Source organism: Gymnoscopelus microlampas, assembly GCF_963454915.1.
Source record: "Gymnoscopelus microlampas genome assembly, chromosome: 9".
NCBI classification, from domain to species: domain Eukaryota; kingdom Metazoa; phylum Chordata; class Actinopteri; order Myctophiformes; family Myctophidae; genus Gymnoscopelus; species Gymnoscopelus microlampas.
This window is the reverse complement of record NC_139946.1, coordinates 50,395,944-50,409,491: the sequence shown is the minus strand read 5'-3', so window position 1 is coordinate 50,409,491 and position 13,548 is coordinate 50,395,944. Positions and strand designations below refer to the sequence as shown.

The 13,548-nt window shown below is 45.9% G+C and overlaps 2 protein-coding genes across 2 annotated transcripts in view; both read right to left on the bottom strand.

Annotated features, from left to right (window-relative positions):
- Positions 1-13,548, bottom strand: part of rabgap1l (RAB GTPase activating protein 1-like) — a 151,449-nt gene that overhangs the window by 93,528 nt on the left and 44,373 nt on the right. Inside the window, exon 14 of the mRNA XM_084067647.1 lies at positions 12,265-12,415. Within this exon, the coding sequence (XP_083923773.1) occupies positions 12,265-12,415 (151 nt within the window). The remainder of the gene's footprint in view (positions 1-12,264; positions 12,416-13,548) is intronic.
- On the bottom strand, positions 71-1,249 carry gpr52 (G protein-coupled receptor 52; the record flags this gene model as incomplete). The annotated part of the gene is made up of 1 exon (XM_084067648.1): positions 71-1,249. The coding sequence occupies one exon, from the start codon at positions 1,247-1,249 to the stop codon at positions 71-73; it is 1,179 nt and encodes a 392-aa protein (XP_083923774.1).

Below are 13,548 nucleotides of genomic sequence, written 5' to 3'. Positions count from 1 at the left end.
TGAAGCTCCTGACATCTCGGGGGAAGAAAAGCGAGCTGTACAATCCACTCCTCGGTGGGGTGGTGGGGTCTCAAATAGAGCCGGAGTTCGCCCTCTTCCTCGCCTTCCTCGGCTCGCCGAAGTCCCTGTCGTCGGCCGCGCAGTGGCTGAACGAGCACATGGTCTGCGAGAGCCGGCGCATGCCCAGGCGGAACACGCTGTTGGACAGGCTGTAGATGACGCAGTTGCAGAAGCTGTTGCTGATGGCCAGCCAGGTGGTGACGAAGGAGAGGGCGGGGCTGTCCAGCACGTGGGAGCTCTCCAGCAGGAAGTAGATGATGTAGGGCAGCCACAGCATGTAGAAGACGCTGGTGATGCGGAACAGCACCATGGCGTAGCGCCGGTCGTGTCCGTGCCCTCCGTGGTGCTCTCCGCCCCCGCCTACGCCTCCACCGCCGTCAGCCCCTCCGCCTCCGCCCTCGCCCTCCCCCCCGGCCTCCATCTCCTGGCTGGGGAAGCGCGCGCGGCGCTCGCTGATCTCGCGGTTGTGCTGCTGGCAGATGCGGAAGATGTGGAAGTAGGTGAAGCAGACGATGAGGGCGGCCGGCGCGTACAGCAGGCACACCACGAAGCCCGTGAAGAGCGCCGACGTGGGCCAGGAGCGGGCGCACCACTCGAAGATGTCCCCGTGGTAGCCGGGCTTGCCCCAGCCGAAGAAGGACGGCAGGAACACCAGGCCGGAGTAGAGCCAGATGAGGGCGATGCAGCAGCGCAGGCGGCCCGGCGTCACCAGCCGCGTGTAGGACAGCGGCCGCGTGATGGCCAGGTAGCGGTCCACGCTGATGCACGCCAGGCACGCCATGGACACGCTCTTCAGCACCGAGATGACGTAGCTGAACACCTGGCAGGTGACGGGCTCCTCCACGCCGGCCGGGTAGCGCAGCAGAGACAGCGCCGGCACCAGGCAGCTGAGGCCCACCAGGAGGTCGGCGTAGGCCATGGTGCGGATGAAGTAGCTGGTGGTGTAGTGGTGGAGCAGCGGGGCGCAGTGGAACACGAAGATCACCGTCAGGTTCCCAGCGATGATGAGCGCCGTCAGCAGCACGATGACGGCCGTCTCCAGGACGCAGGCCTCCAGGCCCGCGCTGTGGCCCCAGCCCAGGGGGCAGGAGTGGTTGGAGGTCCGGGGCCCGGGCCCGGGGGGGCCGAGGAGGAGGAGCCCGCCGCCCAGGCTGCCGTTGGCAGTGGGCGCCGACATGGACTGATTCATATGGCCCGAGAGCTGCTGGGAGGGAGCCCGTCCAGGTGGGTCAGGCTGGCGAATGGCCGTCCGCCGCTGCCAGGCACATGGGGCTGAGAACTGGACACCTGCCCTCCCTCGCCAACCACTCAGCTGCTACGTCCGCCGCAACCTCCCTGTGGTAAACGGAGCTCAGTAGATTGTCTCTCTCTCTCTATCTCTCTCTCTCTCTCTCTCTCACACAGTCAGTGTTTCCTCCGCCTGGCTCTCACATAGCTGGGTTTCAATCAGATGAAACAGTGACAAAGCGTGGAGGAAATCAATACATCCTCAGGGGAAGGCTGGCGGGCCGGCTCAGCTCTCCTTTCTCCCATCAGTCATGTTTAGAGGAGCCACGGAGAGAATGAGGAGGGGATAAAAAAAACAACAGCAAAAAAAAAAACAGCCCAGCTGCGCTCTCCCTCAGCGAACGGACAGAAGGAGCCAAGCGGCAGCGTTAGCGACACGGCCTCCATGCGCCCCGCCGGAGGCTAGGGGCTCTCCCCCCCCGCTGATCAGCCCACAGCCTGTCTGCCGCCACCTCTCCTCCTGACTCCTATACCGCCCGGTTGTCACCGGGAGGGAGAGAGGGCACAATCTGTCCACAACAAAAAAAGGCAAAAGAACCGGAGGAGGGGTGGAAAGCAGAAACCAAAAGTAAAAAAAAAAAGACAGCGCCGCGGGGCGGCCAGCGATCCCAGCGAGGCAGAAAGGGGGCTGCGCTCTCTCCCTCCTTTTCGGAACAGATCCCCAGTCAGTGCAGATTAGACCAGTCAAAGAGCATGTGGCTTGTTCTATTGCGTTAAGCTCTGCGGGGTGAAAGCAAACCGTACGTGTCGCTCTGACATTCAAAGATAGTCTTTTGTTGCGGCAGAGCAGCAGCAGGCCCACAGGGTTTTCTTTTTTTTTTTTTTTTGCTGCTGCTACTTTGTTTTGTGTGTCACGGTCACTCGGTTTGTTTTGGTGCCTGTCTGGGCTGCCTGTTTGTCCAGCTATTGTCTGAATCAAAACACAGACACAGCCCTACATCAACACAGAGAGATGTCCACGCCGGGGCTCAGAGCAGCACACAGCGCTGGACATGCAGGACAGGGCTGTGTTTACAACACATCCCCACACACACACACACACAGAGAGAGAGAGAGACACTGCTCTGCTGTGACATGTGTCCATATAAACAACCGCTGACATCCGCACGGCGCGTCACATTATCCACCATGGCAGCATCGGACGTGAAGAGTTAATCCAACACGGAAGTATCCAACGCGAAGGTATATCCAACATGGGGGGTTTATCCAACAAGGAGGTTATCATCCAACGTGTCCCTGAAGGTATCCATCCAACGCGAAAGAAGAAGAAGAAGAAGAAGAAGAGGAGGGTCTCCGAGGTGGGTGGGCTGAACAGGAGCAGCTGGTGAACAGGTTCTGTGCAGGAGCGGTGAGAAGCCAAACAGAGTAACTCTGCAGCTCCTCTCAACAGCAACTCCTCACTGATCCAGTTCAGCTCCACTGCTGCTCAGCGCTGTGTGTGTGTGTGTGTGTGTGTGTGTGTGTGTGTGTGTGTGTGTGTGTGTGTGAGAGAGACCAATCCGCATTCCTCTTGTTTATCCCATAAACTTGTTTTCAGTGGCGTGCCTGTGCCGTGACATTCTCCAGAGGCGACAGGCCGTAGGGGGGGAGTGGCAGATAGGGAGGTGCTAGGAGGTGAGAGGAGGAGGTGGCAGGAGGACAGAGTTAAGTGTCCAGTGCGTCTCTACTAGTCAGCGCGGTGGTCCTCTGCTCGTTGATGTCTTGGTGTCTCTCCGTGTCGTCCTGCTGTCCATCCGAACCAATAGAAAAACCTCAGAGAGAGAACAGCGGTCCCAGTGTGTGTGTGTGTGTGTGTGTGTGTCTGGTCTCAGCTCAGTAAACCAGACTCCAGAGCTTCTCCTCCACTAGGATGAACCAGCCGGCTGATCCCAGAGCAGCAGGATGGGAACGAATGAACGAATGAACGAACGAACGAATGAATGAATGAATTAATGAATGAATGAACGAATGCGGTCGATCAGACAGAAAGCAGCGAGAGGAGCAAACACTTTGAAAAATGAGCACAGGCGGAGTGATACTGGGAGAAGAGGATGAGGAGAGGATGAGGAGAGGGAGTTGTGTCCCCCCTGTGCTGCCTACTGCAGTGAGACACAGAGACGCTGTGACTGGGCTATACACTTCCCTCTCGCCGGCCACACACTGGCTCTCTCTCTCTCTCTCTTGCTCATTTGCTCTCTCTCTCTCTCTCTCTCTCTCTCTCTCTCTCTCTCTCTCTCTCTCTCTCTCTCTCTCTCTCTCTCTCTCTCTCTCTCTCTCTCTCTCTCTCTCTCTCTCTCTCTCTCTCTCTCTCTCTCTCTCTCTCTCTCTCTCTCTCTCTCTCTCTCTCTCTCTCTCTCTCTCTCTCTCACACTCGAGCTTCTCTTGCCCTCCATCCCCCCTCCTCCCAGCTGCACCTGATGCTCTCTCTCTCTTTCTCTCTCTCATATTATTAATTATTCTGTCTCTCTGTGTGTGTCTTTAAGCTTACATTTGGAGTGGTTCCCTATGTACACCTAGTCTTTCATTCACATTATGTTCTATTGTTCTATTGTTAATAATAACTGTGTTCTTTATAGTTGTTGTAGAGGTATTTGCTACAGTACATTTTGCACATACAGTACATAGACTGTTTTCTGAGATCTCCGTCATTTATTGTCTCCGCCAGAGGTGGAGAGTATGTTTTCGTCTCTGTCCTTCCGTGTGTCCGCCAAGCTAACATTGGTCAAGCTTCACGTGACACGTGACAATGTTGAAAGGGTGTGCTTTGATTGGCTAGCGAGACGCATGACGAAATACAGTCCTATAAATAAGTGTGTCACTTCAAGAAAAAATATTTTATATTTTTTGAAGTGAGCTTCCATCAGCCAAGCTAACATTGGTCAAGTGACACGTGACAATATGTAATATAAATAGGTAAGACAGGATTAATCAGGAACAGTACTGGCGGAGACCTGTGCTCCGAGGAGCACATTTTCTAGTTTTACTATGTATTTTTGGCGAGACATGCTATTTTCACTCAGCGGCATACTGTATAACAAGCAAACAGGAGTTTTTTTTTCCGCAGAAGCACAGTGAAACTCTCCGGGATTCATATATTTACCATCCTAACTATTAGGAGCAGTGGGTGATATTAATACAGCCCCCCGGGGAGCAGTTAAGGGGTTAAGTGCCTTGCTCAGGGGCACTTTGACACATATAGACGGTACGGGGGGGGGGGAACCGGTGACCTTCTGCTCAGTTCCAGGCGCCACATAGTTTAGTCAAACTACAATATTGATTAGACTATCCAATAAGGCTGATTGTAGCCTGGAGGGTCACGGTAAGGACAGTCTCACTGTAAACACAGATAGTGTGTAACCGCAGTCATCCTCTCACACTCGCGTACACCCCCCCCCCCACACACACACACACACACACACACACACACACACACACACAGAGTGTTGTAAAGTAACTATTCATTTCCAATACTTTTACTTCCACTCCACTACATCTCAAGAGGCAAATATTGTACTTTTACTCCACTACAACTATTTACAAACTTTAGTCACTAGTTACTTTGTAGATTTTTTTTGTATTATTACAAAACATACAGTAACCATTTCAGCCCTACATACATTTCAGCCATTTGAAAATAGCCGATCTACAAGCTCACAACGCGTCGCAATGCGACGCGTTGTGAGCTTGTAGATCTGCCATTTTCAAAATATGTTTTATACACTTGGAAAACTTGAAATGGGACATTCTGCACAATGAGTACTTTTACTTTTGGTACTTATACTTTTACTCAAGTACATTTTGAATTCCGGACTTTTACTTGAAACAGAATATTTCTACATTGCAGTATTGATACTTTTACTTAAGTAAAAAAATCTCAAATTCTCTCACACTCTCTCTCAGACAAACAAACACACACACACACACACACACACACACACACGCACACACACCTTTTTAAACTCTCAGTAATCATACAATTATTACTGCAACTATATATGGTCTCTGTCGGGTGGAAACCCCATATGTCCAAAACTGTCAGGATTCAAATAAAAAACAACAAAATTAGCAGATCCAAAATCGGCTTACTTTCTTTGGTGTGTTTGTGTGACGCTGTAGTAGTATGATCAAGTAGGGCGTTAAAGGAGTAGTTCACCCAAAAAAATAACTCAATCAATTACACACCCCATGAAGCATTGAATTCATGGAGATGTTTTTTGCTTTTGTCGCGTTCCTGAGACAATAATTTGATGACCGGCTAATGAAGATGCTAATGTATCCGGTAGGAGACTCAAAGGAGTCTCTTTGAGTCTCCTACCGGAAATACGCCCGGTCATCAAATTATTGTCTTAGGAATGTGTCAAAAACTAAAAAATCTCCATAATTCAATGCTTCATGGGGTGTGTAATTGATAGAAAAAACAATTTGGATGACTATCCTCCTATAATTTGACAAACCTCTGAGAGCAAAAACGTGTGCCTGGTTCTCCTCAGTGGCAGGAGCAATTGATCTGAATTTGCACACAGCCATTGACCATTACATTCTGAACTCAACAGCGAAGCCCTTTTTTCAATTTCATCAAATCTCAGCTTATCATTAGCGTTTATGTGTCAAACAATGGGAGAGCAGGGTTGCCACGTTTCGCGCGATAAACAAGCAGCAAGGTCTATGAAAACAAGCCCAAACGAAGCGAGCCCAAACGAAGCGAGCCCTACAAGCAACAAGGTCTATGAAAAGAAGCCCAAACGAAGCGCCTTCACACATATACATTGCCTCTGGGAAAACAGCCGATCTACAAGCTCACAACGCGTCCCCACACCCACCTGCACTTTCACAACCCACGACAAAAACGTGACGGGACACGCGGGGTGGGGGGCGGCAACTACTTTCGCCTGCGCACTTCACCGGGTATGGTCTAGTTCCTTTAATTTAGCAAGTGGAGATAAGAGCCTGACAGTAACGATATACTTTTTATCTCTGCTCAGATGGTCTTGATGAGTGATCGGGGGGGGGGGGGGGGGGGTTACAGTAAGAGTGTTGCCCAGGGACACTTTAACACATAGACATGGGGCCGGGAGGCGAGCCGGTTGACCCTCTCTGCTGATGACTAAGCTACGGAAATAGCACATAGATACATTCAACCACAAGAACCCTGGCATTCCTGTCCTTATATAATAAAGTCTTCTAAATCCTCACAGCTTTCTGAAACACTTTGTGTTGCTATGATATCAGTGGTTCTCAAACCTTTTCATGTCAAGGACCACCCAAAATTATGTGTATTTGGCCGCGGACCCCCCCCCCCCCCCCCCCCATCTCAAAATATTTAGTTCCTGGGACCCCCAGAAGCAAACATTTGAATAAAAAAATGTTCGCTTAAAAATATATATATTCAAAGAGAGAAAATAGCAGATCTACAAGCTCATAGCGTGGCTATTTTTGAGTATAAAATAATGGTTAAAGTGGTTAAAATCGAAAATGACAGTTGCTTTCCCTGCTCTTAATGTTTTTTTAAGAATATTCTCAAACACAGCCCTTGTAAAAGCACTCGGCACGTCGTGTGATAAAGCATATGTAGAGCTTAAGTGATTTAATTAGTTTAATTCACAGTGGGCTAATTAGAGAAGAGGAGCACTCTGATCAACAGACACATGAGAGAGAGAGAGAGAGAGAGAGAGAGATCGTCATGGAGACAGCTATTTTTCAACAACGACACCTGCGTCGGGGTTTGTCGTTCAGAGTGAAAGAAAGAGCCAACAAGAGAGAGAGAGAGAGAGAGAGAGAGTTGGAGGAGACGAGTGGGCAGCGGAGAGAGACGGTTATCTCAGAAATATGAAGGACAAACATTGAGCTGATTATTTATTGGACTCACTGTGTGAGGAGAGACTAGAATGACTATATAGTCCATGAAGGACAGCAACCACAAGACACAAGAAATAGACATAATAATGGAAATGTAATTGTGCTTTTGGTAACACTTGTCATGCCAATACAGCCTATTGAATTGAATATAATTGAGTTGAATGTAGTGTGTCTGTCTGTCTGTCCTACCTGCACACTGTTGAGGTGCAGAAAGTGCACGTGTGTATTGGCAGTGGTGGGGAAAAAAGTACTCAAATGTTTTACTTGAGTAAAAGTATCAATAGTGCAATGTAGAAGAACTCTGTTGCAAGCAAAAGTCCGGAATTAAAAATGTACTTGAGTAAAAGTACGACAGTATTGGTATCAAAATGTACTTAAAGTACCAAAAGTAAAAGTACTGAAATGTTTGAAAATAGCAGATCTACAAGCTTGTAGATCTGCTATTATCAAATAGCCTAGGTATAAAATTGGGTTAAAGAGATTAATGTATGTTTTATATAAAAATGTCTGCAAAGTAACTAGTAACTCAAGTTTTCAAATAATTGTAGTGGAGTAAAAGTACAACATTTGCCTCTGAGGTGTAGTGGAGTAGAAGTAAAAGAATAGAAAATTGGAAAGTAAAAGTACCTCAAAATTGTACAGTACTTGAGTAAATGTACTTAGTTACTTTACACCACTGTGTATTGGGATACAATGGGTGCATTTATATAAAGCCTTTCACATTCACCCACCGACGGCAGAGTAAACCATGCACGCCATGCAAGGCACCAACGCCATCAGCAGAAAGTTAGGGATTCAGTGTCTTGCTCAAGGACACTTGGACACTAACCCCAGGAGGAGTTGGGGGTGGGGGGGGGGGGGGATCTAACCGGAAACCTTGCCATTCCAAAGCAGCCGCTCCAACCTCCTGAGCCACTGTTTAGAGCATTGGTTCTCTTGGGGTACGGGGACCCCCAGGGGTACTTGAGGGGGTTCCAGGGGGTCCCCAACTAAATGATGGATAGGAACCAAATGCACCCTTATGGTTCTGTAACTCTGAGAGTGTACAAATGGAACCAAATGCACCCTTATGGTTCTGTAACTCTGAGAGTGTACAAATGGAACCAAATGGACCCTAACGGGTCCATTTGGTTCCATTTGTACACTCTCAGAGTTACATTAACATTGATTTTATAAAATAAATTGGGGTCCCAGAGGTATAAATGCCTTTAAATGGGGGTCCGTAGCCTAAAACATGTCAAACTGGGGGTCCTTGACATTAAAATGGTTGAGAATCACTGCTAAAAAGCCGTATAAACCTTCTCTTATTGGGGTCCCTGGCTTATCTTTTTAAATGGGGGTCCGCGGGCTAATAAGTGTTAATTTGGGGGTCCTTGACATGAAAAAGTTTGAGAACCACTGGTTTAGATGAACACAACTACACTTTGCTATAAGTTTGCCTGTCTGACAGATAAACAGACAGACAGACAGACATGTGGAGAAGCGATGAGTCCTGCTGTAACCTTTAGCTACAGTATGTTCTGATTGGATGAGAGTTAGAAGAAAAAGAAGGAGAAAAAAAAGGAAAACACACTGGCATGGAAACAACCTGTAAATAGATGAAGCACGTTGCTATGGCAGCTTGTCTACTGTACATTCTATAGGCTTCACTCTGTGTGCGTGTGTGTGTGTGTGTGTGTGTGTGTGTGTGTGTGTGTGTGTGTGTGTGTGTGTGTGTGTGTGTGTGTGTGTGTGTGTGTGTGTGTGTGTGTGTGTGTGTGTGTGTGTGTGTGTGTGTGAGACACAGATCACAGGTGGGTGTATGTTATTAATTCCATTCCCTGTAACAACATTGAAGCTTCTCCTGCTTATAGAATTACATGACTGTAAATGTCCCCCGCTAATATTACCGCTCACAAACTAGTTTATGATATTCAGCCTGAAAACTACAAACACAGAGACCAAAGACTACAACATCCAGCCTAAAAACGACCACATCCAGCCTAAGAACTACAACATCCAGCCTAATAACTACAACACAGTCCAAAAACTACAACATCCAGCCTAAAAATACAACACACAGACCAAAACTTATACTAGCAGCAAAAAAGACGGATGCAAGAATTAGAGGAGCAATTTAACCCATTCAATCCGGGAACGCATCTGTGTCACTTTAGATTTCTTTGGCTATTCAAAAATAGCAGATATACAAGCTCATAGCGCGGCACCGAGTGCCGCGCTATGAGCTTGTAGATCTGCTATTTTTTTTAAATCGTGAAAATTTGAAAATCTTTGAATATATATATATTTTTAAGCGAACATATTTAACTCAAATCTTTGCTTCTGGGGATTCTACATACAGTATGTCTTCTAAATCCTAACAGTGTTTTTTTTAATACATTTTTTTATGTTGCTATAATATCAGTGGTTCTCAAACTTTTTCATGTCAAGGACCCCCAAAATTATATGTATTTGGCCGCAGACCCCCCATCTCAAAATATGTTGTTCCAGGGACCCATCAAAAGCAAAGATTTGAGTTACAAATGGTCGCTTTAAAAAATAATAATATATATATATTCAAAGATGTGCACACATTTTCAAGATTTTTCAAAAATAGCAGATCTACAAACTCATTGCACGGCATCGAGTGCCACGCTATGAGCTTGTATATCTGCTATTTTTGAATGGCCAAAGTTTAAAATAATGGTTAAAAGTGGTTAAAATCGAAAATGACAGATACTTTCCCGGTCTTGCGTGTTCATAATTCCAGTCAGTAGCTTGTTTGATTTGAGTTGAGTTTTTGAGTTCCAGTGTTCAATGCAAACTTCTAAAGCCCTACAACCTAATCTGATGGAATCTTGCGGTCTGACAGATGTCTTGACAAACTGTCTTACAAGTTGACATGCAGTCCAGGAATGCAGTCGACTAAACCGGCTGTAGTTAAGTGTCTACTGCCAGTAATTACACCCATTAAGTCAATGAAATCAAGTTATGAGGTTATTCTTCAAGTGTGTGGAATGCAAAGCCGTCTACAGGGATTGTAAATGGACGAGTGAACGTGAAAGCTCAGGTTGTATCCTCCTTTATCCATCCATCCATCCATCCATCCGTCTTCAACCGCTTATCCAAAACCGGTTCCAGCAGAGTAGAGATGCGCGGATCGTGGTTTTAGCCGCGGTTGCCGCAGTTAACCACAGTTTGGTGGATTTGGGTCAATCAAATTTAATAATGAATTAATATTGGATAAACCGCGGGTGAAAAAATGTGGGAATTACATTAATATATCAATCTATAGGCCTATTATAGCTTTTAAAAAGCACGAAATCTCGCCGTGCGTGCGTTTGTACTATTTGAATATTACGTCATTTTACATCAGGTACAAATTAGCCGCCTACTGCACGCGGGGTCTTTGTTCCGGATGCTGCGAGAGAAATAAGCAGCAATGTCTATGAAAACAAGCCCAAAACAAAGGCCAAATTACCCCAAAAGTCGCTTATAGTTAAAAAGCGAAAGCAAAATAAACAAAGCTTCAAGCTCCGTCTTGTTGTTACCATAGATATGGATTGTATACAGTCACTACATCGCGACAGACAGTGGTGAGTAACATTGTTTATAAGAAAACTAACAGGAAAATAATAATAATTTGATGCAGTTGGTGCAGATCTAGAAATAGGATGGTATAATTAACCGCGGTCGGATGGCGGGTGGATAATGAACATGTATATGCGGATTCGGTTGACGATAAACCCTATCCGCGCATCTCTACAGCAGAGAGCTCCAGACTTCCCTTCCCTGTGCAACATTAGCCACTTCCTCCTGGGGGGGAACCCGAGTAAAAATGTTTTACAAATGTTGGCTTTAAATGATATATATTTAAAGATTTGCACAATTAAAAAAAAACAAATCTACAAGCTCATAGCTAAGAGCTTGTAGATCTGCTATTTTTTGAATAGTCAAAGAAATCTAAAATGACAGAGATGCATTCCCGGATTGAATGGGTTAATGTGTACTTGTACACAAGAGTAAAAGTCTTTGGTTTTCATTTCTCGACATTATAACAGCAATAAGAACAATAACAGAGAAATAATAAAGAATAGCAACAACAGTACGTAAAATAGCACGGTATGTGGCGTCTGCATGCACACCCCGACTCCAGATCACTTCACAGACAAACACACACACACTGAAGACAAGAGAAACAAGTAAGACGCGCGAACGCGGGAAGCGAACGCAGCTCGAAAATAACAAAAAGAAGAATAGAAAGGAATGAGCAATTGTAGAGAAGTGGGTGGTACAGAAGAAATCTCAAACTGTCCTCAAACTAAGGCGTTTTCAACTTGCCATCCAGCCTGAAATATGCACAAATGACATGGAATTCTTAGATATCCCAATAGATGAACTTGTGTAGATGCGTTATTTTTGACTGTAGCTGCTATATTTCTCTCAGAGGAGTGTAATTAGTCACCCAGGGGCAGGCGGATTTCAGCCACACTGAGATCTGTCAGCAGCCAATGAGAGCGTGAGTCACATGGGGGCGCGGCTGCACACAGGCAGTGCACACAGACGGACACACAACCCGAGCACGGTTTCATAGTAAGCTCCACTTGTGCTCACTGTCCTTCCACTGCATTCGCAACCAGCACAATGGGTCAGTAGCACTGTGTGGCACTGGTGTGTGTGTGTGTGTGTGTGTGTGTGTGTGTGTGTGTGTGTGTGTGTGTGTGTGTGTGTGTGTGTGTGTGTGTGTGTTTTTTGTTGTTGGTAGTAGCTGAGCACAAGCGCTAATTTTCCGCAACATCCTAACCAGACACACAGACCAGACTTGGGAGCTGACCAGTACAACCACAGTCTTAATACTGTTGGCCACTGAGCAGCACCACTGGAGCAGCCGGTCCGCGGAATCGAACCAGGAACCTTCTGGTAACATGTGCGTTCCTCTAAGCTTTAGGCCACCACTGACCTGTGTGTGCGTGTGCGTGTAAGTGTGTGCGCGTGTGTGTGTGTGTGTGTGTGTGTGTGTGTGTGTGTGTGTGTGTGTGTGTGTGTGCGTGTGCGTGTGCGTGTGTGCGTGTGTGTGCGTGTGTGTGTGTGTGTGTTTCTTACCTGGGTAATGAGTATGCGGTAGCGTTCTAGCAGGGTGTGGTCGCTATGACAACCAGAGAGGAGGGTCCACACTTCAGCTCTCAGGGCCTCAGGGACCCCAGGCTTCACCAGAGCAGACAGACCCTTAGGACGCATGGACAGGTTCCCATGCCTCAACACACACACACAGGTTTGTGTTACTATACTTGTGAGGACATCAACATTTTAAGACAGTGATTTTATGAATGCCATTTTTTATGTTTTTGTCATTTTTAACCATAATCCTAAAGACCATAAAATAGCAGATCTACAACCCTAACCCTTTAACTACCTTTTCTTTTGCCGCTTTAAAACCCTAATCCTAAAGCCTAAGTTATACGTTGAGCGCAGTGGTGTAAAGTAACTAAATACATTTACTCAAGTACTGCACTTAAGTATTTTAAAATATATGGAGGATTTCCAGTTTTCAATACTTTTACTTCTACTCCACTACATCTCAGAGGCAAATATTGTACTTTTACTCCACTAGAATTAGAAAACTTTTACTAGTTTAATAGCAGAAAGGTTACTATGCAGATATAAATGACAATATCATAAAACCACTTTAGCCCTATTTTATACATGTAGATTTGCTATTTTCAAATATTTTGGTACTTTTACTTTTGGTACTTTAAGTATATTTTGATACCAATACTTTTGTACTTTTACTCAAGTAACATTTTGAACACAGGCCTTTTACTTGTAACAGAGTATTTTTATATTGTGGTATTGCTACTTTTACTTAAGTAAAATATCTGAGTACTTCTTCCACCACTGGTTGCGCGCATGTGTCACACACCGGAAATAGCAGATCAACAATTTCTTGCTATTTTAGCTGCAGGGCGTGCAAACTAAATAAAACCAGACATAACTCCAACTCTGACCCCTAAACCTGACCTCTAAACGCCTAATCCTTACCCTGAGAACAGAATAGTTTTCTAATTGTAAGCCTAAAAGGTCTTTACTCTTTACATAGACTCCGGTAACGTGATGAATAAACAGTGGTTCTCAAAGTGGAGTTTGTGGACCCCCAGGGGTCAATTTGAGGGTCCTTCACATGAGAAAGTTTGAGAACCACTTGTATAAACCATATATTTCACATATTTCACTATGTTTGGTGATGACTCATTCATACAGGTTGATGCTTTTATTCACGGTGGAACATCCACTTTGTTTCAGAAATAATTTACGTTACGCGCAATATTCCTGTTCTGTGTGGACGCACTCCAAATAACACAAACGGCAGTTTAAATTAATGAGAATTAA